The following is a 22696-nucleotide window of genomic DNA, read 5'->3' as shown; positions in this document are numbered from 1 at the left end:
TTTTCACATTTGAGGGAGTAAGCCAGCCTAAAGTGGGTATTTGAAGGATCCCACAGTTAAATCATACTGATTTGTTTGCCCTTGTTTTGCTCAAGAGCAGTACTAATTAGAATTCATTGTTTCTCTCACATAGATTTTTGTTTTTAACTGTAATGTACGTGTTTATGAAGCACTTTTTCTGAAGGATCCAGTAGTGGATAGATTAGAGACTTATAACTGTGGTTGTCCTGCATTTATACTTTTCTTTGGAAGGGGCTGCCTTAAAATGAGGTTTTGCATTTATTTGTTTTTTTACAGAGAATGTGTTAACTTCTCTTTCCCTCTCTTCCCTTTATTGTTCTCCCTTCCCATCTCCTTTTTTGATCATAAACCAATCAGTAAAAGGATAGAAAAAGACATAAACACAAAGGCTATAAAACAAACCTTTGGGCAGACATCATTTAAATTGCCCATTCTTTTTGAAAGCTTTGGCTTTCTTTTTCTTTTGGAAGTATTGTCTGTTGATCTACTTCCTCCTCTCTTTCCAGTTTCCTTTTGCATTTCTCATTCTATTTTCTGCTTTTTTCATTTTACTGGATTGTTGTGAAGATTGAATAATGCTCTCCGTGATTACTAGTACTTATAGAGCGTTTATCTGTATCAGCCATTGTTCTGAGCACTTTACTTAAATTAGCCCATTCTACCCCAAATGGTGAAGAAAGCCTGGTGCTGGGTATCTCCCTTACGGCCACCGTGACTTTGGGCAGAATACTTTGTCGCTGGGTATCTTAGTTCCTTCACTTGTAAGGTGTGGTGTTATGAGATAACTAATGTAAACCACGTAAAACATTGCCGGGCACACCGTACAGGTTCAGTAAATGTCAGCGGCCATTATGTGTTTTGTTGTTTGTTACCATTGAAGCAGATTGGCAGTTCCCGGAATGTATTGAGTGCTCTGGAGGTGGTAGTTACTCATTTGCTTTTAGGTGGTACACTGAGTTTGGCTGAGACAGATATGAAGTGGTAGTATTCTTATAGGCTGTCTTAATTTCAGTAATGATGGTTTTCTTTTTTATGGAGTGATACTGGTGCTCGTATTCCATGGCTGTGATCCAGATAGTCAGTAGCTATTCTGGACTTTCATAAAGGATGCTCTGAGAATAGCCCATTGCATTACATGGGGAGTGGGGAGACGATTCGGTGTTTTAAGTGAGCATTTTATGTATTTCTTTTAAAAAGATTTTATTTTTTTATTTTTTAAAAGGTTTTATTCGTTTGACAGAGAAACAGAGCACAAGCAGGGGGAGCGGCAGGCAGAGGGAACGGGAGAAGGAGGCTCCGCCTCAAGCAGGGAGCCCGATGTGGGGCTGGATCCCAAGACCCTGGGATCAGGACCTGAGCCGAAGGCTGACACTTAACCTACTAAGCCATCCAGGCACATCTAAAAGATTTTGTTTTAAAGTAATCTCTACACCAAATGTGAGGCTTAAATTTACAACCCTGAGATCAAGAGTCGCATGTTTTACCAACTTAGCCAGCCAGATACCCCTAAATAAGCATTTAAAAGGGAGCTGTATTGGAGTCATTTTTGGTGTATGTAGTAAAGTCTAAAGTGTTTAGGACTTTGCAGTCTAGACCCATTCACCTTTTCTTTACTTTTTAGCTATTAGTGGAAAATGGTCAAGTATAATAAAGTTCCTTTTCATTCAGTTAGGTTATTGTTAAATGCATGATCTTATTTATGAATGTCATGAATACATAATTTGTAGATTGCTTTATGGCTGCTAATTGTTAACGTGTTTGACATCAGTGGAATTCTGAGAAAGGGTGGAAACACAGTGACCACCAGCAGCCTTATAACAAGTTCTGTGTACTCATTAAGGAAAATAAATGCAGTAACATAATGAATAAACTGTCAGTATTGGTTTTCTAGTAATACATCAGTGTACAAGGGCATCAGATGCCTTAGAACTGATAATGAGGGGTGCCTCGGGTGGCTCAGTGTTAATTTAAGCCTCTGCCTTCGGCTCAGGTCATGATCCCAGGGTCCTGGGATAAGGCCCCGCATCGGGCTCTCTGCTCCACGGAGAGCCTGCTTCCTCCTCCCTCTCTCTGCCTGCGTCTCTGCCTACTTGTGATCCCTGTCTGTCAAATAAATAAATAAAATCTTAAAAAAAAACTGATAATGATAGCATGTTTAATATATTGAGTGAGTAGTTGAGGCTATTTTAGCAGTCCAAATATGATATGTGATATTTGAACCAATTTCAGCGGGGATTTGAAGCCCTTAGTATTAATAGGCTGTATTAAAGGCTGTATTAATACAAATGTCAGCGGAAGGAGCAGTGGGCTTCTTGTAGTCCGTAAGACATAGATTTACTTACTATATGTTTGATTCTGAGGAGATCATGCATCAGTTGCAAAGAGTATCAAACCTAGCCAGCCTCGCTCATAGGTTTGTTAGGATTATTGAGTGAAATAATACCTTTGAGAACGCCTTGAAAAACTTTTGGGTACTCTACAAATGTAAATTAGCATCAGTTCTACTTTCAAATGTAAGGGCTTTGTTTGTGGAGTGTTCTGACTCCGACTCATGTTATGGTTTTAATTTTTTGTTTAGGTTCATCAGTGGTAAGTACAAGCTTTAAGAATCCTAATCCTTAGTTTTGACCACTAACTGAAATGAGTAATGTATGTATTTGTGTCTAGCTGTGTAGACATATGCATATGATCACCCTGTTGTTCTTGACACTATGGTCAAGCATTTGTCAGAGTTTCCACTGTAAACTTCCTTTTGGTCGTTTTTTTCATTTTAGTTTGGTTTTCCTGTGGGATAAAATTATGGGGCCCGAATGGTTTTGGATGGAAACTTTTTTCTTTTTTTAATAGAGGATAAATGCATGCTATTCAAAACTGTTGTGTGTTTTCTTGTATTTTATAACATTTTATCATAAAAGTTTTAAAAATACTGATATGTACTTTTTTTTCTTTAATTAAAAAAATACTAGATACTGTGACGCCGTACTGAAAAAGTTTTTCTTTGCTGTTCTGGTAGTTTTTTCTCTGAAAGTGATCACTGTCATCAGTGTATCCAAGTTCAAAGAATGTAAATCGTTTTTATAAGCTATTAGTAGATACGAAGAGTGATGATACCTTGTCTGAACATCTGGATACCTATTCCAAGCTAAGAAAAAATTAATGGCTTATAATTTATAAACTTAATTCTTAGACCTTCATTGTATTCATTAGTCTTTGTTACAAATTTCAGTAAAGTGTATTTAGAGACAGGCCAAAACTTAAAATACCCCCTTATAGCCACTGACCGCCATCCATTTAATGGATGACTGGTCTCTGGTGCTCTGGTCTCAGATGACTGGTTTGGGTCACTTGACCCAAGATCATCTAATCAGATTAGGAGGCAGGCCTTTGGTCTAGGCAGTAATCTAGCCCAGAGGTTCTACTCACCAGAGATGAGGGTGACTTGGTATACCAATCAGAACCTTTACATTTGAACTTGGCATGGAGCAGTTGAAGGCAGGAATGGAAGCTAAAGACAAAAAGAGGTGTGTTAATGGTGGGGCCATAGCATAAGGTTCCATAAATCCTTGCTGTTATATGGTTCTGCCTTTATCAATGCTTTACCGAAGGTACTCTTTTTTTTTTTTTTTTTAAAGATTTATTTATTTGACAGAGATCACAAGTAGGCAGATAGGTAGGCAGAGAGAGAGGAGGAAGCAGGCTCCCTGCTGAGCAGAGAGCCCGATGTGGGGCTCGATCCCAGGACCCTGGGACCATGACCTGAGCCGAAGGCAGAGGCTTTAACCCACTGAGCCACCCAGGTGCCCCTACCGAGGGTACTCTTATCAGGGTCACCTCAAAATCTGATAGACTTATGTCTGTCAGTAGCATTTGTTACTTGACTACATTCTTTTTGTGGAAACATTCTCTTTGGCTTCTGTGACACTACTCAGGTTTTCTTTCTGCCTCTGTCTGTTCTCATTCTCTTTGCTGGGTCTTCCTCTTCTACTAAACTTGTATGTGTTGGATTTTTTTCAGGGCTCTGTGAGCTTTACTTTCTGCAGTCTCACAGTAGGTGATCTCATTTATTCCATTGGCTTGAAGACTATTTACATATTGTTGCTCGTTTCTGTCTCTGGTTCAGACTTCGGTCTTGTATATGAAGTTGCTGACTGGACATCTTCAAGTATATGTTTTCCAGACATCTCCAACTTAATACATTCTCAGTGGAACCCTTGACTTCCCCACGAAACCATTTCTTCTTTCTTTTACTTAATAGCTCTTCTATTCACCCAGCTATTATAACCAAGACTACTGATAGTCATCTTTGATTCCTTTCTGTTTCTTGCCTTCTATTCACTTTCAGATCCTCGCCCCCCACCCCCAGAAAAGTTACTGTCAGCAAGTACTGTTGCTTCTGCATCCAATATTTGTTTCTAATTTGTCCACTTTGTCATCATCATGATTCTCTAACAGTAGTCCTCTAACTGGTTTCCCTACTTCTTCTCTTGCCTCTTTTCCATTCGTTTAACTCATACTGAGCAGAGTGATCTTTTTAGAAATACAAGTTGTATGCTGTGTCTCTCCTTCAAGCTTTAACATTGTGTTGGTTTTTCACTGTATCTAGAATTAAATCCAAACTCCTTACCTTTGCCTTTTGATATTCTCTTCATCTGGACTTTTTTTTCCACACAATTTTCCTGACATTGCCAATTGAAACTTAATATTAAAATCAAATGCATGTGGGTTAAAACTCTTGAGTTTCTAAAAACTTGAATGGACTTGATTTTCCTCCCTTTTATCTTATCCCCTTTCCTCTTACTCTTCATCTAATTTAATAAAATCACACCCGATTCAAATCATGACTAGCCCTGTCTCAGTCCCCCAGCTCTTTGATTTGATTTGGTATCTCTTAGGCCTCTTGGAGAACTGTTTGGGTTGTTTCATTAGCATGAGGGGAATTTCTTTAAGGCTACCAGAGAAGTTTTTCTGCTTATATATCTGTCATATACTGTTATCGTTAGAAGAGACTTGGAACTTTACTTCTTGTTTTTGGTGACACTTAAATTCTCGGTTCTGTTTCTTCACACACTGAGCTTTCTGCCTTATTGTCCAGTTTTCTTTGTTTTGTCTCTAGCTGCCCCATGGTTCCATTTTTTAACCTCTGTTCATTGTTCTCCATTTGCTGTTTTATTGAACTCATCTGTTCCTCTGACTTTCCCCTTTATGGGAGAACTCTAAAATCTCTATTGTCTAGGATAACCCCATGTTTCCAAAACTGTCTTGAATCTTTCTTCTCTTGGATGCCTGGGAGTTACCCCACTGTCCCTAACACTAACCTGCCTGAACTTCCTTGATAAACTAACTTCTTTGTCTCGTGATTTCATTTTTACCGGTGGTATTATTCTCGAAACCTAGAAACATTAATAATTTTTGGTCTTTTCCTTTTCATTACGTCTGATATGACAAAAATTTCTTTGGTTTTCTTTTTTTTTTTTTTTAAGATTTTATTTATTTATTTGACAGAGAGAGATCGCAAGTAGACAGAGAGGCAGGCAGAAAGAGAGAGAGGGAAGCAGGCTCCCCGCTGAGCAGAGAGCCCGATGTGGGACTCGATCCCAGGACCCTGAGATCATGACCCGAGCTGAAGGCAGCGGCTTAACCCACTGAGCCACCCAGGCGCCCCGGTTTTCATTTTTTTAAAAATGTATCTCAGACTGTCTTTTCTTCTGTCCTCCCTCTGCTGCCAGCTTAGGATATTTCCTTGTAACTCTTCATGCTTAGTTTTGGTGATAGTGTTTTGGCTAACTGGACTGCCTGTCTCTGAACCTCTCTAAAGCACATATTTATTATGTTCGCTCTAGCCCAATGTATGTGGTCAGTGCACGACATCCAGAGTACCCTGCATTTTTTCAGGTCCTTCACTGCCAAGTTCGTTCACATTCTTCACTCCTGTCTCCTGTTCCTCCCAGTCCTCTGTCTCTTCTGCCTAGTCCTGCATATCTTCTCACATTTCACCTTGCGGTGTGCTCGCTCTTAACCTGCCCAAGATGTCTTCTTACCTATCCTATGTTTCTCCGTTTTCTAGTCATGCTTCCCTTCTTTCCCATTGCCATCTGGGAGCAGTTCACCCTACTGCATGTTATCAAAATGTAGCTGGAGTCAACAAATGTCACGTGTTCCAAAACAATTAAACAGCTGAACTTCTGTGTTCCAGTTCCTTAAACTCAATTGGAACAGAGGGAATGTTGAAGTCTTTAAAATAAGGCAGCTTAGGCGCAAAGGAAAATGTCGGAAGGCCACAGAAGACTTGAAATCATCTTGTGAGAGACTTACCACCACTAGAAAGGGTCCTTTTAAATATGAACAGAAATAACAAGCCAGCTGGAGAATCTGTATAACCCATGGTAGTTGCATTTTACTTGGAAAAGTGGAGGGAGATGACTGAACTCATGTCTGCTGCTGTTTGTGTCAAAGAATCTATTAGAAAGATTAACCCTTCCAGGTGGTCCTGCCTAGTGTATGTTGTAGGCATTAAATGAAAAAAATACCAGTGGTTTAGTGATAAGGAAGTTTATGTTACTCTTTAGCAGAAGTGATTTAATGTACAGGTTCCAGATTGCCTGGGTCTGAAACTTCAGCAGAACCACTTTCTAGCTATGTGAAAGTCACTAAATACCTCTGGGACTCAATTTACTATATGTGAAATAAGGATGATAATATCCACTTCATGGCATTGTGGAGAGGACTAAATGAGTCAGTACACATAAACTACTTAGAACAGTGACTGTCTCAGAGTATGTGCTTACTATGTTTTTACTATTATTATGTTATATATGATATGACTGGGAAAAGATGACTCATTCCCAATTTTCAGAAAGAACTATTTATTGTGAAACAGGAAATGGCTCTTCAGAATGTGTATCTTTTTTTTTTCTCTTTTTTATTACCTGGTCTGTCCTTGGTGACCTTTGTTTATTTTGGCTTATTTATAACAGATATCTTTTCACATTGTTTGTAGCATTATAGATTCTTAGAAGGGCAGATTGTAGGAGATCATGATGTTTTCAATAGATTCTGAAAAAGACTCCCATGAGGGTTGTGTGAATATGGGTCTCGTGGTCTATCCAGACTTCTGAAGAATCTGTAAAGCATCTGATTTCATCAGAAGGTTGGAAGATACACATTTTTGTATGTGTTTTCCATTTCCACAGAGAGCCTAGTGCATATTTTTTCAGATTTATGTAATATGAGCCTTTCTGAGATCTAGATGAATGTCATTCAAAACAATTCCTGCTGAAATTGCTGCACTTGGCCCTTTTCAAAGAGACATTGTCATTTGCATGTGATACCTGGGAACTCTCAAGTCTTTGGACCTAAGGAAATGGCAGAAAGTGGCTCAGAAGCTATTGCTTGGTCAACTTTGTGATACCAGCATGCACTAATGCTCTAAGCAGGCAATGCAAATTGTTAAAACTTCAGAATAAGATATTTTTTCTTTTTAGGAAAATTTTTTTCTGTTATCTGTTGATAATTGTCGCCTTATGATTCTGTGAAAGTAGAGTACTTGTGGCTTGAGGGGCTCTAAATTATTTGCCCATTTTGGGTCTGAAATTCCTTTTGTTCAGATTTGGTCATTGGATGAAGCTGTTTTGTTACTGTTCCTATGAATTCTTTGCAATAATGTGAATATGTTTCTTGTCCCTTTAGCAGCCAGGGTTGTCAATGACCATAGTTTCAGAGGACAAAGGCAGATCTTTGTAGGTGTGGAAAGGTCATGAGCACAGGGTGAGATTGTGATGAAAATAATGTGTGCTGTGGCAGGTGGGGAGGGGGGCTGGAGGTGGGCTTTTTGTAAAAAGGGAGGAAAAGGATGAGGGGCATGTCCATATTCCTGCTGCCACCTACATCTGTCCAAACTAATGTCAAAGAATTATTCTCTTGGTATTAAATTTATCATGCTTTCTGGTTTTAGGTCATGAAGCTGTTTCTGTACCATTGCTAGTAAAGCCGAAGGCTGTATAGCCTCAGTTTTCTTATCTGTAAAATGAGAGTATTAATGCCCACTTTGCTGGATTGTTATAAGGCTTCAGTGGGAAAACACACAGGAAGACCCTAGCTAGGATATTGTAGGTCCTCGCCAAGTGCTTTTCTCTTTCCTTTCAACTTGGTCCATGAAATTTACTTAATAGCATTTGCTTGCTCTTATTTATATTTATTAATCTTACTGTCCACCAGACTATAAATTTTTTATGGTTAAGTACCATTTTTTTTTTCATTCTTTGCATTATGTACCTGTACCTTTCCCTTCATAGTGCAACTGTTTTACATTTATTTATATGACCATTTAATTAAGTTTTCTTCACTTTTGGTCTATAAGCTTCATGAAGGCTAGGGCCACATTTGATTTTGCTGAGAAATATAACTTTAAGGCCTAGACTAGTGCCTGGCATGCAAGAAGTGTTATGTAAATATTTGTGGAATAAATGAATGGATGATTGATTAGTAAGTTAAACATAGTAGGTTCTAAGCAAATACTTGTTCTGGGAAGGTTGAAACTACCTATCATATTCCTTCCAGACATAGCCTGAGGCCTTGTAGGGGGCTATAAAAAGTTTGCAGAATTTTGCTAGTGCCTTAGATCTTTAAATAACAGGGTGTGCGGAAAAGAGAAAAGGTTTACAAAATACTTTGAAGTGGTTCAGTACTTAATGTTATTTTAGTGGGAGGTCAATAACCTTTGTTACAGATATGTTATTATGAAGAACTAAGTGTAAATTACTACTATTACCTTTAGCTAATATTTTTAAGTATTAATATCTGTGAATACGAATATTAACTTAAAATTTAGATTAGAAGGACAAAGCTGTCAAACTCTGCTTGTTTTCTTTGGTTTGCCAACTTTGCGTAAACCTGATTATGTCTGAGAGGAGCTTTGAGGATGTGTGAGAAATAGGTGTGTCCTCCTCTTGGCAGGGCTTCTCCAAATTATTGAATTCTTCATAAATTCTTGCTTGGGGCGCCTGGGTGGCTCAGTGGGTTAAATAAAGCCTCTGCCTTCGGCTCAGGTCATGGTCCCGGGGTCCTGGGATCGAGCTGCACCTCGGGCTCTCTGCTCTGCGGGGAGTCTGCTTCCTCCTCTCTCTCTGCCTGCCTCTCTGCCTACTTGTGGTCTCTCTCTGTCAAATAAATAAATAAAATCTTTAAAAAAAAAAAATTCTTGGGGCACCTGGGTGGCTCAGTGGGTTAAAGCCTCTGCCTTCAGCTCGGGTCATGATCCCAGGGTCTTGGGATCGAGCCCCACGTCGGGGCTGTATTCACTCAGTCCTGTCACTCTCAGGAGCTTAAGGTCTCATATTTAAAATTCCCAACTGAGATTCAGAAATAGCATCTCTAAGCTGGCATTGAAACACTGGATTGACTCTTTTTTAAAGATTTCATTTATTTGTCAGAGAGAGAGAGAGAGAGAGAGAGAGAGAGAGAGGGCGCGTGCATGAGCGAGCAAGCGAGCACAGGCCGGCAGAGTGGCAGGCAGAGGCAGAAGAAGAAGCAGGCTCCCTGCAGAGCAAGGAGTCAGATGTGGGACTCCATCCCAGGATGCTGGGATCATGACCTGAGCTGAAGGCAGCTGCTTAACCGACTGAACCACCCAGGTGTCCCAGATTGACTCTTTTTGTTTTGTTTTGTTTTAAAATTTATTTATTCGACAGAGAGAGAGATCACAAGTGGGCAGAGAGGCAGGTAGAGAGAGAGGGGGAAGCAGGCTCCCCACCAAGCAGAGAGCCGGATGTGGGGCTCGATCCCAGGACCCTGGGATCATGACCTGAGCCGAAGGCAGAGGCTCAACCCACTGAGCCACCCAGGTGCCCGGGATTGACTCTTTTTTATATTTTAAATCTTTTTTAAAAAAGAAGTTTAAAGATACCTTTGGTGTCAGCGTTAAGTTGTGAGATAGCAGTGGGCTTAATTGATGTTAATGTGGTATCTATGTGCGTATCTATCTAATTTGTTTTTAAACCTTATATCATACTGTTAAAATAGCTGCAGGTTCATCCCAACTGATTCACATCGATGTTAATCCTCAAAACAAACAGAAAGTAGATGGGCCATTTTTTTATCCCTTGTAGAAGTAATCTCTGGGGGAAGGGAAGCCCTCAATTAACTGAAATACTTAAAAGTGATGGGATCTTGGGGCGCCTGGGTGGCTCAGTGGGTTAAGCCTCTGCCTTCTGCTCAGGTCGGGATCACAGGGTCCTGGAATCCAGCCCCCAATCGAACTCTCTGCTCAGCGGGGAGCCTGCTTCCCCCCTCCCTCTGCCTGCCTCTCTGCCTGCTTGTGATCTCTGTCTGTCAAATAAATAAATAAAATCTTAAAAAAAAAAAGTGATGGGATCTTTTATTGGTTTTATTTTATTTTTTTGGATGGAGGATCAAATGAAGGGTAAGTGCTTGCTGAAAATTTGTAATTCTGTTAATTTATTTCCTTACCTTATAACCATGACATAAGTAAAAATAGTCCTTTTGAAGGTTCTTGTTGCTCCTACTTTTGAACCCAGCTAAAAATTGGGCTTCAACAATGCTGACTCTCAAACACATCTTGGAACTTTGTCCTCTTAATTCCTTTTTGTCAGATTATGATTTTATGGCCTCCTCCCTGTTTTAAAAGCTAAGGGCAGAAGAGAAATTATGATATTTGAGGGTTTTAAATACTGTAGATGGCCTCTGTTTAATTGAAGGTTGATATTATTAGAGTAAAATTTTAACACAAATTTAATATTTCTAGGAATGCTTCAGAATTTATTTTTTAAGTGGTTTTAAAGGGGTGCCTGGGTGGCTTGGTTGAGTATCCAACTCTTGATATCAGCTTGGGTCGTGATTCCAGGGTTGTGGGATTGAGCCTTGCCTCTGGCTCCATGCTGGTGTGGAGCCTGCTTGGGATTCTCTCTCCCTCTCTCTCTGCCCCTCCCTACCTTCTCTGAATAAATGAATGAATGAATGAATAAATAAATAAACAAATGGTTTTAAAATAACTTTGAAGCTATGCCAGAATCAAGCCCGGCATTGGGGAGCCGCCTTCTCCCTCTGTCTGCCGCTCCCCCTGCTTGTACTTTCTCTGTCTCTCTGTCCCTCTGACAATTAATAAAGTCTTCAAAAAAAAAAAAAAAGAAAAGAAAAGAATCTTAGGAATTGATCAATTTTAAAATGTTATATTTCTTGTCCTGACAAGTTGCAGTAAATAAGGAATTGGATCCATGCTGTATGGTATAGATACTTGATAGATGTTTGTCAAATGAATGGGAACTTTGTGAAAGCACTTTCCATCTTACAAATAGCTTTTTCATGGAATCCTCACTCAACCCTGTGAAGTACATTTTCTCAATTTCCCAGATGAGGAGACTAATGCTCAGAGAAGTAGGTGGCTTGTCTAGTGTCTCCTAGTAAAGTAGTAAAGGTGTGATTCCAGTTCAGAGCCAGAGTCAAGGCCAAAGTCAAAGTGTTCCATAAGGCCCAAGATGGTCTCCTGCAGTTACTCAGACCTTCCTCTTTTGATCCATTTCCCCTAGTTTTCACTGAGGCTCCAGCCACATCTGCTTCTTTGCTCAAATTCACCAGCACACTCCCTGCTTCAGAGTACCTTTGCCCTTACTGTCCCTATGCTTGGGCCACTTTTGCCCCAGAGGCCTTCTTTGCTGACCACGTCACTTCAAGTGTTTGCTCAAATGCCGTCTTCCAGGTGAATACTCTGTTTAAAACCTTACCCTCCAACCTCAGCGTACTGTTGCTCAGCATACTCTTTTCCCCCATAGTGTATACCATATAATATATTTATATATTATTTTTAGTTGCAATTATTTGTCTCCTGTGCTAGGATGTAAAGCTCTGTGAGGGAAGGGGTTTTGTCTCTTCTTGTTGTGGTATCCCAGCAGTCCTGGGCCCTCAGTGGGAGTTCAGTGGATATTTGGTGACTGACTGACTGACTGACTGACTGACTGACTAAGTGTAAAGCCTAAGCCATTTGCACTAAACCTTCCAACTTTCCACTTATTAAGGGTACACTTGGCAAATTAATCAGGTTGTTTTGGCTATGGAGGGCATTCCAAATTATACTGCTTCATTAATGTTGTACCTTCTTCATTTTGGCTCCTTTTCTCTGTTGTTTTTTTCTCTCATCCTTGAATATAAACTATTTTGTTTATTTAAAAAATCAACTGGATTTTTAAAATGAAGTGTTAGAAAATAAGTCATTATTTTATTAGATATTAGTGGGGGAAAGTGATACTTAAAGGAAGGAACTGCATTTTTTAGTTAGGTTTTTGTCAAGTAAGCTGGCCTTTTCTTTTTACATTCATAGATACTGTTATCATTAAAAACCATCCTTGTCTGTCTTTCCTTTCCTCTTCCAATCCCTCTTCCCTTTCCCTTTCTCCCTTCCCTCCACCTTTTTGGAAATAGAACTGACATATAACTTCTTACAAGATGTACAGCATGTTGCTAACACCTCCATAGGGTCACACAGTTACCGTTTCTTTTTCCTGGTGAGAACATTTAAGTTCTACTCTCTAAGTAACTTTGAAGTCTGTGTTATTAACTGTTATCACCATGCTATACATTAGATCCCTGAAACTTACTCATTTTATATCTGGAAGTTTGTTCTGGATGTTTGACCAACATCTCTCCATTTGTCCCACCCTTGAGAACCCTGGTAGCCATGGTTCTAGTCTCTGTTTCTATGAGTTTGGGTTTTTTAGGTTTCACATTTAAGTGAAGTAATATAGTATCTGTCTTTTACTGTCTGACTTATTTTGCTCAGTCCATCCTTATTTTTTAATTTGTATTTTATGACTTGGTGTTATTAAAATATTAGGAAATAATTAATTTAATTTAATATTAATTGCCTCTATTCTTCAGTATAATGTTATTTCCAGAGGAATAAAGTTCTAATTTAGAATTGGAAACATGGAGAAAGAAGATTCAATATGTAGAATTTATTGACTGAACCTGTATCTGTTTTGTACTTAACATATTCTAGAAACTTCTCCTTGGGGCTGGGTATTAAAAGATGAACAAAACATGTATTTGATTCACTGGTTAAAAAAAGTTCCAGTATAATGTGGCAAATACTTCAGTGGAAGTTTGTGCAAATTTTTATGTTACATATTTTCTAAGGACTACAGGGATGTGTAAAGTGAGGAGCTCCTGTACTGTTGTAGGTTATATGATTCTCTTCTCAGCTTTCATGGTCATCTAAACACAATTGAAATTGGTATGTCATTACAGCTAGAACTCAGTTATCTCTGCTACTAGACAAATACTGGAACAAAGGAGTGATATGGTCCCAAATTCCCAGATACAGGCCTGTGGAAAAGTTGTTTCGGGTGCAGGGCAAAGTGAACACTAAGTAGAAGGGAAGGAAGCTGGGGGTGGGAGGGGGTGGGGGGTTGGAGGTAGGGGGAAGAGCATAGGATGTATGTGTACACCACAGCCTGCGCATCTGTGCCACCCTCCTTCTTTGGGAAGGATTGTCTTTTATTCCAAGATTGCCCTTTCTCTTCTTTTATTATTCAAATAAACTTTTTGGTTTTTTTAGTAAATGAAATTATAGTGAAAATTAATGATTGTAATTTTTTTGCTCAGCATACTCTTTTCCCCCATAGTGTATAACCCCATAGTGTATACCATATAATGTATTTACGTATTATTTTGATGGCTTTTTTTTTTTTAAGATTTTATTTATTTGACAGAGAGAGAGAGATCACAAGTAGGCAGAGAAGCAGGCAGAGGGGAAGGGGGAGGGGGAAGCAGGTTCCCTGCTGAGCAGAGAGCCCAATGTGGGGGTGGGGGGGCGCTCAGTCCCAGGACCCTGGGATCATGACCTGAACCAAGGCAGAGGCTTAACGCAGTGAGCCACCCAGGTGCCCTGTCACTTACTATTTTAATGACTTTATCTGGAAAAAAAGAAAAGTCAACCTGGTCTCTTTTGTAATTCCACTGATAAGTAAAACTCTCAAAAAAGGGAATCACTGACAAAGATACTTTAGAACACTGTGTAATTCTTGCAGCCCTCTGTTTGGGGCGGGGTGTGGCGGAGGCAGTAGCCCAGCATGCTTTAGGAATTTTCTTGTGTTCAAAGGCCCTGGTTCCATCTCTGGAAATAAGCCCTTAGGTGATGAATTAATAATAGAGAGACTGACTTGGACTTCTGACTCTGGCTTCTGTCTTGTGGGTGAATTTGGTGGCAGGAAAGTAATCTACACCTATACTTAGGAATTGATCAATTTTAAAATGTTGTATTTCTTGTCCTGACAAGTTGCAGTGACTGCCTCGGCATTAGAAGATAAAGCATAAGGGATAGCTAATATGAAGGGTTGCAAATAGAAATATCTAATAGAAGTTGTGTGTGTGTGTGTGTGTGCGCGCGCGCGTGCGCGCGTGCAGTGTGCACATTTGAATGTGTGCATGTTTTTCTGTACTTATTTATTTATTTTTAAAAGATTATTTATTTATTTATTTGACAGACAGAGATCACAAGCAGGCAGAGAGGCAGGCAGAGAGGAGGAAACAGGCTCCCCGCTGAGTAGAGAGCCCGATTCTGTATTTATTTTCTTTGGAACGAAGCATCAAAATAACGTGAAAGCCTTGAATCCTTTAATTTTGCTGCTGCAGCCACTAGTTTGCAACCGTGGAGACCTTTGGGTTTTACTTATAAAGTGGAAAGTGCGTATTTGTCAGCTTTTGGGAAAGGAAAACTGGAGAGATTCACGAAAGAGTAATAACAAATAGGTGTTGATTGTCCGAGGGAGTATCATAATGAATGTATTGTTATTTACTAAGACTTGAAGTTACCTGTCTCCATTGTTTACTAGTTTAGGGCAGATTTTATTTTAAAATACGTAAATGCTTATACAAAATCATTCACATTTCCCTTTGCTTTTAGATTACAACTTTTCTTAACCACATCGCTAACCATGACAATTTCTCCGTAGCTGCATTGGGGGTGCTGGTTGTTAGTTGCTGTGATTCATTACCATCACTGTCACTGTCGTCATCGTTGTTGGTACTGGCGCTGGCTCTGGGATAAAACTCCCTGGGTTCGGATACCAGCTGCAGCTCTTAGGAGTGGGTGATGTTGGACAAGTTACTTAGCTGTTCTGGGCCCCAGTCCTTTCTTCTGAAAAACTGGGATATTAATAGCAGCCACTCATCAGGTATTCTGCCGATTAAAGGGAGATGATGGACATAAGGAGCTTAGTCCAGTGCTGTGCAGCAGTCAGTGTTCATTATCATTGGCGTCATTCTTTTACCTTGAAATACCAGCACTGGAGTTTTCTGCTATTCAGTTTATTGTTTAAGTTTGTTTGATACGCAAACCTTGGTCTCATATTTTTGGACACTGTATTATCTGTATAGCCATTCTATGAGACATATTTTGAACCTGTGGAAAAAAGGGCATGCTAACAATCAGCAAAGTGTTTCCAAACTTCCCAGTAGATTGGAAAGAGGTCTAAAAGCAGCCCACTGTCCATTCACTTCTTTCCAGCCCAGGTAAAGAAGGATGCTTTCACTGTTGTAGATGTTCCCACGGACCTTCTTTTGTGTGGAAATGGGAAGTTTCCATGGTTAGTTTTAAATAAACTAAAAGAGAAAGAATTTCAAAGATGAAGAAGATGAAAGAGGGATTTTATAGTTAATGCTTTAAAAAAACAGGGGTTTTCAAGTCTGCCCTCACATTAAAATCACTTGAGATGATTTAAAAAAATCTGTAGTCATGGAAACAATGCACTACCACCAACATTGTCATCTACATCAACACACGGTTTTTAAACCCACTGCTTTGAATACTATAATAACGGCTTTAGAATGGTCAAGTCTTTCATACTTATTTTAGCTGACATGTTAGTTTGGGGGTAGTTTCTCATTTGTTTATTTACACTGAAATAACTTGTGAAATCAACATGTTATATTTCATAGGACAAGAGGCCTGACACTACTTGGTTCATTCGAAAGATTTATAGTTTTGTGTCCCTGTTTTGATGAAATATTGCTAGTATTAGTAATTAGTATTTGTAATTTTGTGGCTGTCAAAAACAATTTCTAATTTAAGCATAGTTCACTAATAAAAATAAGATTCCGTTCAGTTTTCCTGAAATATGTGCTATAGGAAGAATGCCGCTTATATCTGTGTTTAGAAGTAAACTTGGTGCCAAGGATTTGGACAAACCACATGGTCAGGCAGTTAGGTATTTTGCCACGTGTACCAGCATGCCATGCCTCAGTCCTTCAAGGCTAAGTCAACTTTATGTTGAGTGCTAAGATCTCATCACTACCATGAAACTAGTTTTCTATAACTATAGGTTGATATGCTTTGTGGAAGTAAGAGTCTCATGACTTTGTTGGAAGTTTTAGAGGGTTGTGTGTGAGGGACTGATAATATCCATGGTTGGGGATTTATTCACCTTAAGGAAAATTCTAAGGAGATGAGATGGGAGGGGGGAATCAAAGGCCATGTTTATATTCCCATCTGTGCTGGTACTGTAAAAAGGCCACATAAGAGCTTAGGACATTTTCAGGTGAAAAGCATTGGCAATTTAGCAGGATTTTATTTTATTTTATTTTACATCTTTTGAATTGAAATAATGGGTTATAAATATTGTTCATTAGGAGCTCAAATAATGCTTAGCTTCCAGTGCAAGCATCATTTTATAGATTCACTGTATTTCCACATTCATTCTAACAGCCTATGTGTGAATAAGTTACCAGCCCACATTATTTTTTTTCCTAAATCACTTTGCATTTTTTGCTTTGATACGTAGCTAATAAGTGTTATAATGATGTGGGCCTTCTGTATTTATTTGGTTGGCCTGTTTGCGAGTGTGAATTTAATATTCTGATTTTCAACCACTTAAGTTTAATGGAGTCTTAGAGCACCAGACCCAAAGGACACCTGGCTTATGTTTTATTTCTTCTACCTTTGCTCCTTTTTGCTTTGCAAAGTCTTGACTGAGTCAGGCGCCGAGGGAAGACGGGCCAGTATTGGATCCATGATCCTGTGCCCCAAACATTAGATGCGATGGAATGATGGAAGCTGTTGACTAGGGGAGGAATGAGCTGCTTTTGCCAATTACAGACAACCATCTAATCTCCAGCCAGCCCTTGAAATCATAGTAAGGGTGAGGAGAGATGTGTGTGTGTGTGTGCATGTGTGCATTAATGTGTGTGTGTGTGGGGGGGGGGGTTGGACTGTGGCTAAAATGTACATAGCTCCTATTGACTGTTCTTTAGACACAAAGAGAATTTGTGTGTGTGTGTCTCTCTCTCCCTTTAAGGGAGGAGAGAGAGGGCTGAGGGAGAGGGAGAAAGAGAATCTTATCTAGTGTGGAACCTGACGCAGGGCTTGATCTCACAACCCTGAGATCATGACCTGAGCTGAAACAAGAGTCGGATGCTTAACCAACTGAGCCTCCCTCTCAGAGCCCTGAGAATCTTTGTTTTTTAATTTGAACTTTCATCCTTCCTCTACTATTGAATTCTGTGTCCATGTTCCCAGTCCTTCTCGTACTTGTAAATTTTAAAATTATTTGGGTATGAACACCTTGTAAGTGGGAGTAGTCATTTTCTTCAGCTTATTGATGAGAATTGATAAGAGGATGCTGGGAGATGGTGATGGAAAAGTCATGCAGGGGGTGCCTGGCTGGCTCAGTTGGTTAAGCAGCCACCTTCAGCTGGTCATGATCTCAAGGATCCTGGGATCAAGCCCTGTGTTGGGCTCCCTACTCAGTGGGGAGTCTGCAGTTCCCTCTGCTCCTCCCCCACTTGTACACGCTCGCTCCCTCTCAAGTAAATCTTTCCAAAAAAAAAAAAAAAAAAAGAGGCATAGGGAGAAAATACCTAATGCTTAAAAGGAAAAAGGGGGACAGTACAAGTACTGTACTTGACAGTACAGGTCAAGCCAGGTAGATTGACCACTTAGCTGGTTACATTATTTTCTTGGCTGAGAAACAGACACCGGAAATCAGGTTAATTTTAAGAGTGGTTTCAGAGCAGCAGAATCTGACCTTTTGAATCTTACCATGCTGTGATAGTTGGGTCAGTTATCTCCCCTTTAAACAAATGCTAATATGGGATGGACGGGTTGTTGTGCTAATGACCTTCATGGTATTACATAATCACTTATTGATTCCTCATTATTTATGGTTATGATTCTATGGAATTCTTCTCCAGGGGGCAGGGATGGCCTGTGTAGACCAGAGGCTTCCATTGGAAGAGAGATGATGCAAGCATCACTGCCTGGTCTGCTTTGGGTTTCTGAGATGACCTTTAATTTTTCTGATCTACATTTTATTTCTAAATGTTTGTAATCTACTCCCCTCCCCTTCAATCTAAGTTAATTTTAAAGTGTTTAGATTTTCAGGTGGCTTGGATTTGGGAGGTGGGTCATTTTAAATTGTTAAAATCTAGTGTTAGTGCTTCATGTTCAAAATGTATTGCCTATCTAATTTCTACTTTTTATCATTTATGATATTTTCTTTATGGCCTAGTATCTGATACTTTTTATAAATGTTTCTTTACAAAGATATTTATTATCTGCTTCTGGGACTGGTTCCATAGACAGTAAACTTATATCATTGAAACATTCTAGATTACTCCAAGTGTTTTTTCTCTGATCCTGGCCTGTTGTACATTTTTATATTACCCCTTTACATATCTTACTGGGATTAGGGAGATGAAAGCAAGGAGTTTGGGAGAAGCATAGCTATTTGAGGCAATCTGAGGGCCAGACATTACAAGAAGAGCCCTTTGCTCAGACTGATTTAGGTCCTCCTTCAGTGAGAATAAAAAAAATGTTTTTAAGTTGTTGCTATAATGGAATTGGCTCTTTGAGGAACACTCCCCACTCTTTCTTTCGGTCAGTCTTTAATTTAAGGAGAGGAGATCATCTTAGAAAAATTTAGTCTATGCTAACGGATAAAGAATAGCTTATTGCTGTATGTGTTAATCTTGGGAATGGGCTAGAGAGGAGGTAGAGAAGGGGTTCATTTATGAATGGGACATGTTGGAGATTGGTTGATTTCTTTCTGTGTTCTTTCTCTTTTTATGTCTGCACACACCCAGTTTTCTGAAATAAGATATTCCTCTTCTTGCCTTATATTGAGTTTGAATGTTGGACAGTGGTGAAGAGTTCTGGCCCTGGAGCCAGTTCACCTGCATTTGAATCCTGTCTCCACTGTTTGTTGGCTGTATGATTCTGGGCAAGTCACTGAATTTCTTTGTGTCTTGATTTTTTTCATCTGTAAATTGGAAATAGTGCCAACTGTATAGAATTGGTGGGATTAAATGAGATAGAATATGTGAAAATGCTTAGAATAGTACATAATAAATGTGTGCAGTAGTGCTTAGTAAATGTAAGCTATTACCATTATTCCATTAGGCAGATGGATAGTCTGCTTCACATTTGCTTATTACATTACATCAATTTGGATAGAGAATAAATTTCAACTGCCTAACATTAAAAAAAGAAAAAGACTAAATGTTAATTGCCTGAAATTTTTAAAATAGCCAAATATATGAATCTCTTGAGTATTAGTTCAGCGACCACAAAGATTAATCATTGTTGTCACTACTTAAGTGATGCTTTGCTTTTTGGAGGAAAGGCTATCATTTATAGATGCTTTCGTAATCCGTATGTGCTGAGTTAATGTAGTTCTCCATGTAGATGGTCTGGTTTTTAAGCTTTATTAAAGTTACTGTAACAAAAATAGGATTAATTACAATTTCTTCTAATGATTTTAACCTTGATGTTAATATTAATAAGATTTTTTTCCCCTATGCAGCATCAAAACTTCTATGCAGCTTTGAGGTATGGGGTCTGATTTAGTACTTACAAGACTTCAGTAATTAACCAATAATGGTCCTGTGCATGTAACTAGTTGTTGGTTAAGGATATATAGCTATGTTCATAAGCAGCCTCGTTTAGTATTTTTTTAACTAGTTAACTTATTTTGGACACCTGAAACAGGTAGCAATTAAGGAGAACGCTTGGTCTGACTAAATTTAGTTCTTAGAGTCTAAAGCTAGATTTTTTTTTTTTAAAGTGATTAAGTATAGGAGCATAGACTAAGACATCTCACGGTTTAACTCAAATCCCAGAGTCTTTTACTCTGAGGTACATTACATTAAGCTTTGGGGGAACTGTGGGGGTGGTGGTGTGAGGGGAAACATACTGGTTAAGAATAATCTCTAAATTTACATCTTGTTTTTAGCAGTGATGTTCTATATACCTTCAAAATTTTTGACTATTTCTTGTTCCTTTGTATCTGGTAGAGAAATCCTATGTTTTCAGGTGTTCTGTCCACTCTCATCTAGGCTTACCTTCAAGTTGATGTCAGGAGGAGTGTTTGGGGGGAATTACCTATGAGGTCCTGGGTACTTGAGCTAGCATGTGGGTTGTGGGGTGTGAGCAGGGGAGGAGGGCTGTGGAGAGGAGTCAGGTGGACTCTGAAGAGGAGCCTAGCTCCCACTCCTGTCTGCTGGGCTGCTGGTGGTTGTAAGGTGGGCGCTGTTAATTGTTGTACTTACCTCCAGAGACTAGGTGGCTTATGCTTTATGTCTGCTGTAAAGCATTTACAGGGAGGCTGGCAACGGAGGGTGGTTGCCAGTGACTGGCCAAACATTGTTAAAGTCCTTCTTGAGTAGTACAAAGGGAATGTGGAAATGTGGTTAGAGACCTGGGCACTGTGCCCAGCTCCGAAACTCATTCATTGTGGGACCTCAGTGACTACCTTGAAGTTTCTTTTTAGAAAAATGGAGACTAATAATAGAATGCCATCTGCTTACCTCTAAGAGTGTTTTGAGGATTAATGAGTTAATCACCTTGGATGGAGGCAGCAGCCTACCCTGGTTATGATTTCATTGCCTTTGCAGAGAAGTTCCAGTTTGGGGAATAAAATAGTGAAAATAAAACAGGAATGGAATGGGTCATACACAACTTGGTGTGCTTCAAGTCCAGCTATAGATCAGGTTTTCATTCTAACTGGGGAATTTTAACCTAAAAATTTTATCTAGTTTTTAGAAATGATTCCAAACCAAATGTCTGATGTGCTGTTTGTGGGAAAAGAACAGATGTTTATTCTAAGAACATATTAATGAAGCTGCTAGTGGTTTTCTCCCACTGTGAGGGAATAAGATGGGTCAAAAGAGAGAGCATAGATTTAAGTAGAGTCTACTCTTACTGTCCCATTACTGGTATGTTCTTTTTGAGAGATTTGATATTACTTCATCTTGTTGGTTTTTCAAGTTTCTTTGACAAAGAAACTTCATAGATGTCAAGCCAAACCAAAACAAAAAATATAAACATACACATACAACAGTTGCTTTAAATACCAAGGGTGTCAGCATGAAATTAAAATGAATTTACTGACATTTCTGCTTTGAAATTTTTTTAGTAAAACTAATTTAAACCAACAGTGAAAACTTCTGACTTTACCTTATAATGGGAAGTGTGACCTTTTTCAGTGTTTTTGGCTGAGGGGTTTTGACATGGGGGTGTTTTTGGTTAAAATGTGCTTCAACTTTCTAATGGCTCTTGGGATTTTGGTCAATCTTTGGTTGTGGAATAGCAAATGCTTGTCCATTGTGCTGGTACCATGTAGTTTTCAAAGACAAGGTCTCTGACGTAGTGGCTATGGTATCCCCTCCCGCCCATGTGTAACTGTTAAAAAGAACACTGTTGTCATGTGAATTCTTATTTTTTGAGCTTGCTTTTGAAGTAACTTTCACAGAGAATTCCTGTTACCTAGAAATTGATGACAGACTTACACCATTTCCTTTTTTTTTCTTAGACGTTCCATCCTCAGAGCAGCCTGAACTGTTCCTAAAGAAACTTCAGCAGTGCTGTGTCATTTTTGACTTCATGGACACGCTATCTGATCTTAAAATGAAAGAATACAAGCGCTCCACTCTTAATGAACTGGTGGACTACATTACAATAAGCAGAGGCTGTTTGACAGAGCAGACTTACCCTGAAGTAGTTAGAATGGTGAGTTTCTTTTTTTCGCCGCGGACACTTTTAAGCACCTTCCATAGCGACTCACAGGTGTATTGATTGCAGAGTCAGGTCACTGGAGGTCACCTCCACAAATGAGAGCCAGCCTTCTGAGAGCTAAGCTAAAGTAGTCGGAACAATACTAGAATTTGAAGAGTGTGATTTGAGGAGAATGAGATCCAGAACTTTTCACCTACAACAGTACTGGAGGAATCAGTGACTTCAAAATATGAAGCCAAGATTGCCAGGTACTCTTGGATTTCTGGCATTGCGAAAAGAAAAGCTGCAGGAGAATCAACATGAGTTTTAGATCTGTGTTTGAAAAATATTCAAGCCTGTTGGATGTCTTAATCCCCCCCCTCCCCCTGGTTCATTGTGGTAAATTAGAAATGGCTTTAACCATAATAAAATTGTGACTTGTAGAATCTAGTTAAAGCCTGTCCTGGCTTTATAAACTAATCATTGTCTTCATAATCTTGAAATCAGGGGTGATGTCTTGCATTATTTTTGAACTGTGTCTTGTACTTTGTGTGGTCATGAAGAGTTACGAGGAGAAACATTATTAGCATAATGGAAGTAACTATGTTCTTATTGAGTCAGTAATTAGTTTTTAAAAAGCGAAGCCAAAATACGGTTTTCTGATAGATTTCTATGGGAAGA

At 39.2% G+C, this 22696-nt stretch overlaps 1 protein-coding gene across 3 annotated transcripts in view; it reads left to right on the top strand.

Moving 5' to 3' along the window:
• The window catches only part of PPP2R5E (protein phosphatase 2 regulatory subunit B'epsilon), a 143284-nt gene that overhangs the window by 52974 nt on the left and 67614 nt on the right, over window positions 1-22696 (top strand). For all 3 annotated transcript variants that reach the window (XM_032344431.1, XM_032344429.1, XM_032344430.1), the window contains exon 3: window positions 21834-22030. In XM_032344431.1, the coding sequence (XP_032200322.1) occupies window positions 21834-22030 (197 nt within the window). The remainder of the gene's footprint in view (window positions 1-21833; window positions 22031-22696) is intronic.

Source organism: Mustela erminea, chromosome 5, assembly GCF_009829155.1.
Source record: "Mustela erminea isolate mMusErm1 chromosome 5, mMusErm1.Pri, whole genome shotgun sequence".
Lineage (NCBI taxonomy): Eukaryota > Metazoa > Chordata > Mammalia > Carnivora > Mustelidae > Mustela > Mustela erminea.
The sequence above is the reverse complement of the archived record's forward strand: the minus strand, read 5'-3'. Positions and strand labels throughout refer to the sequence as shown.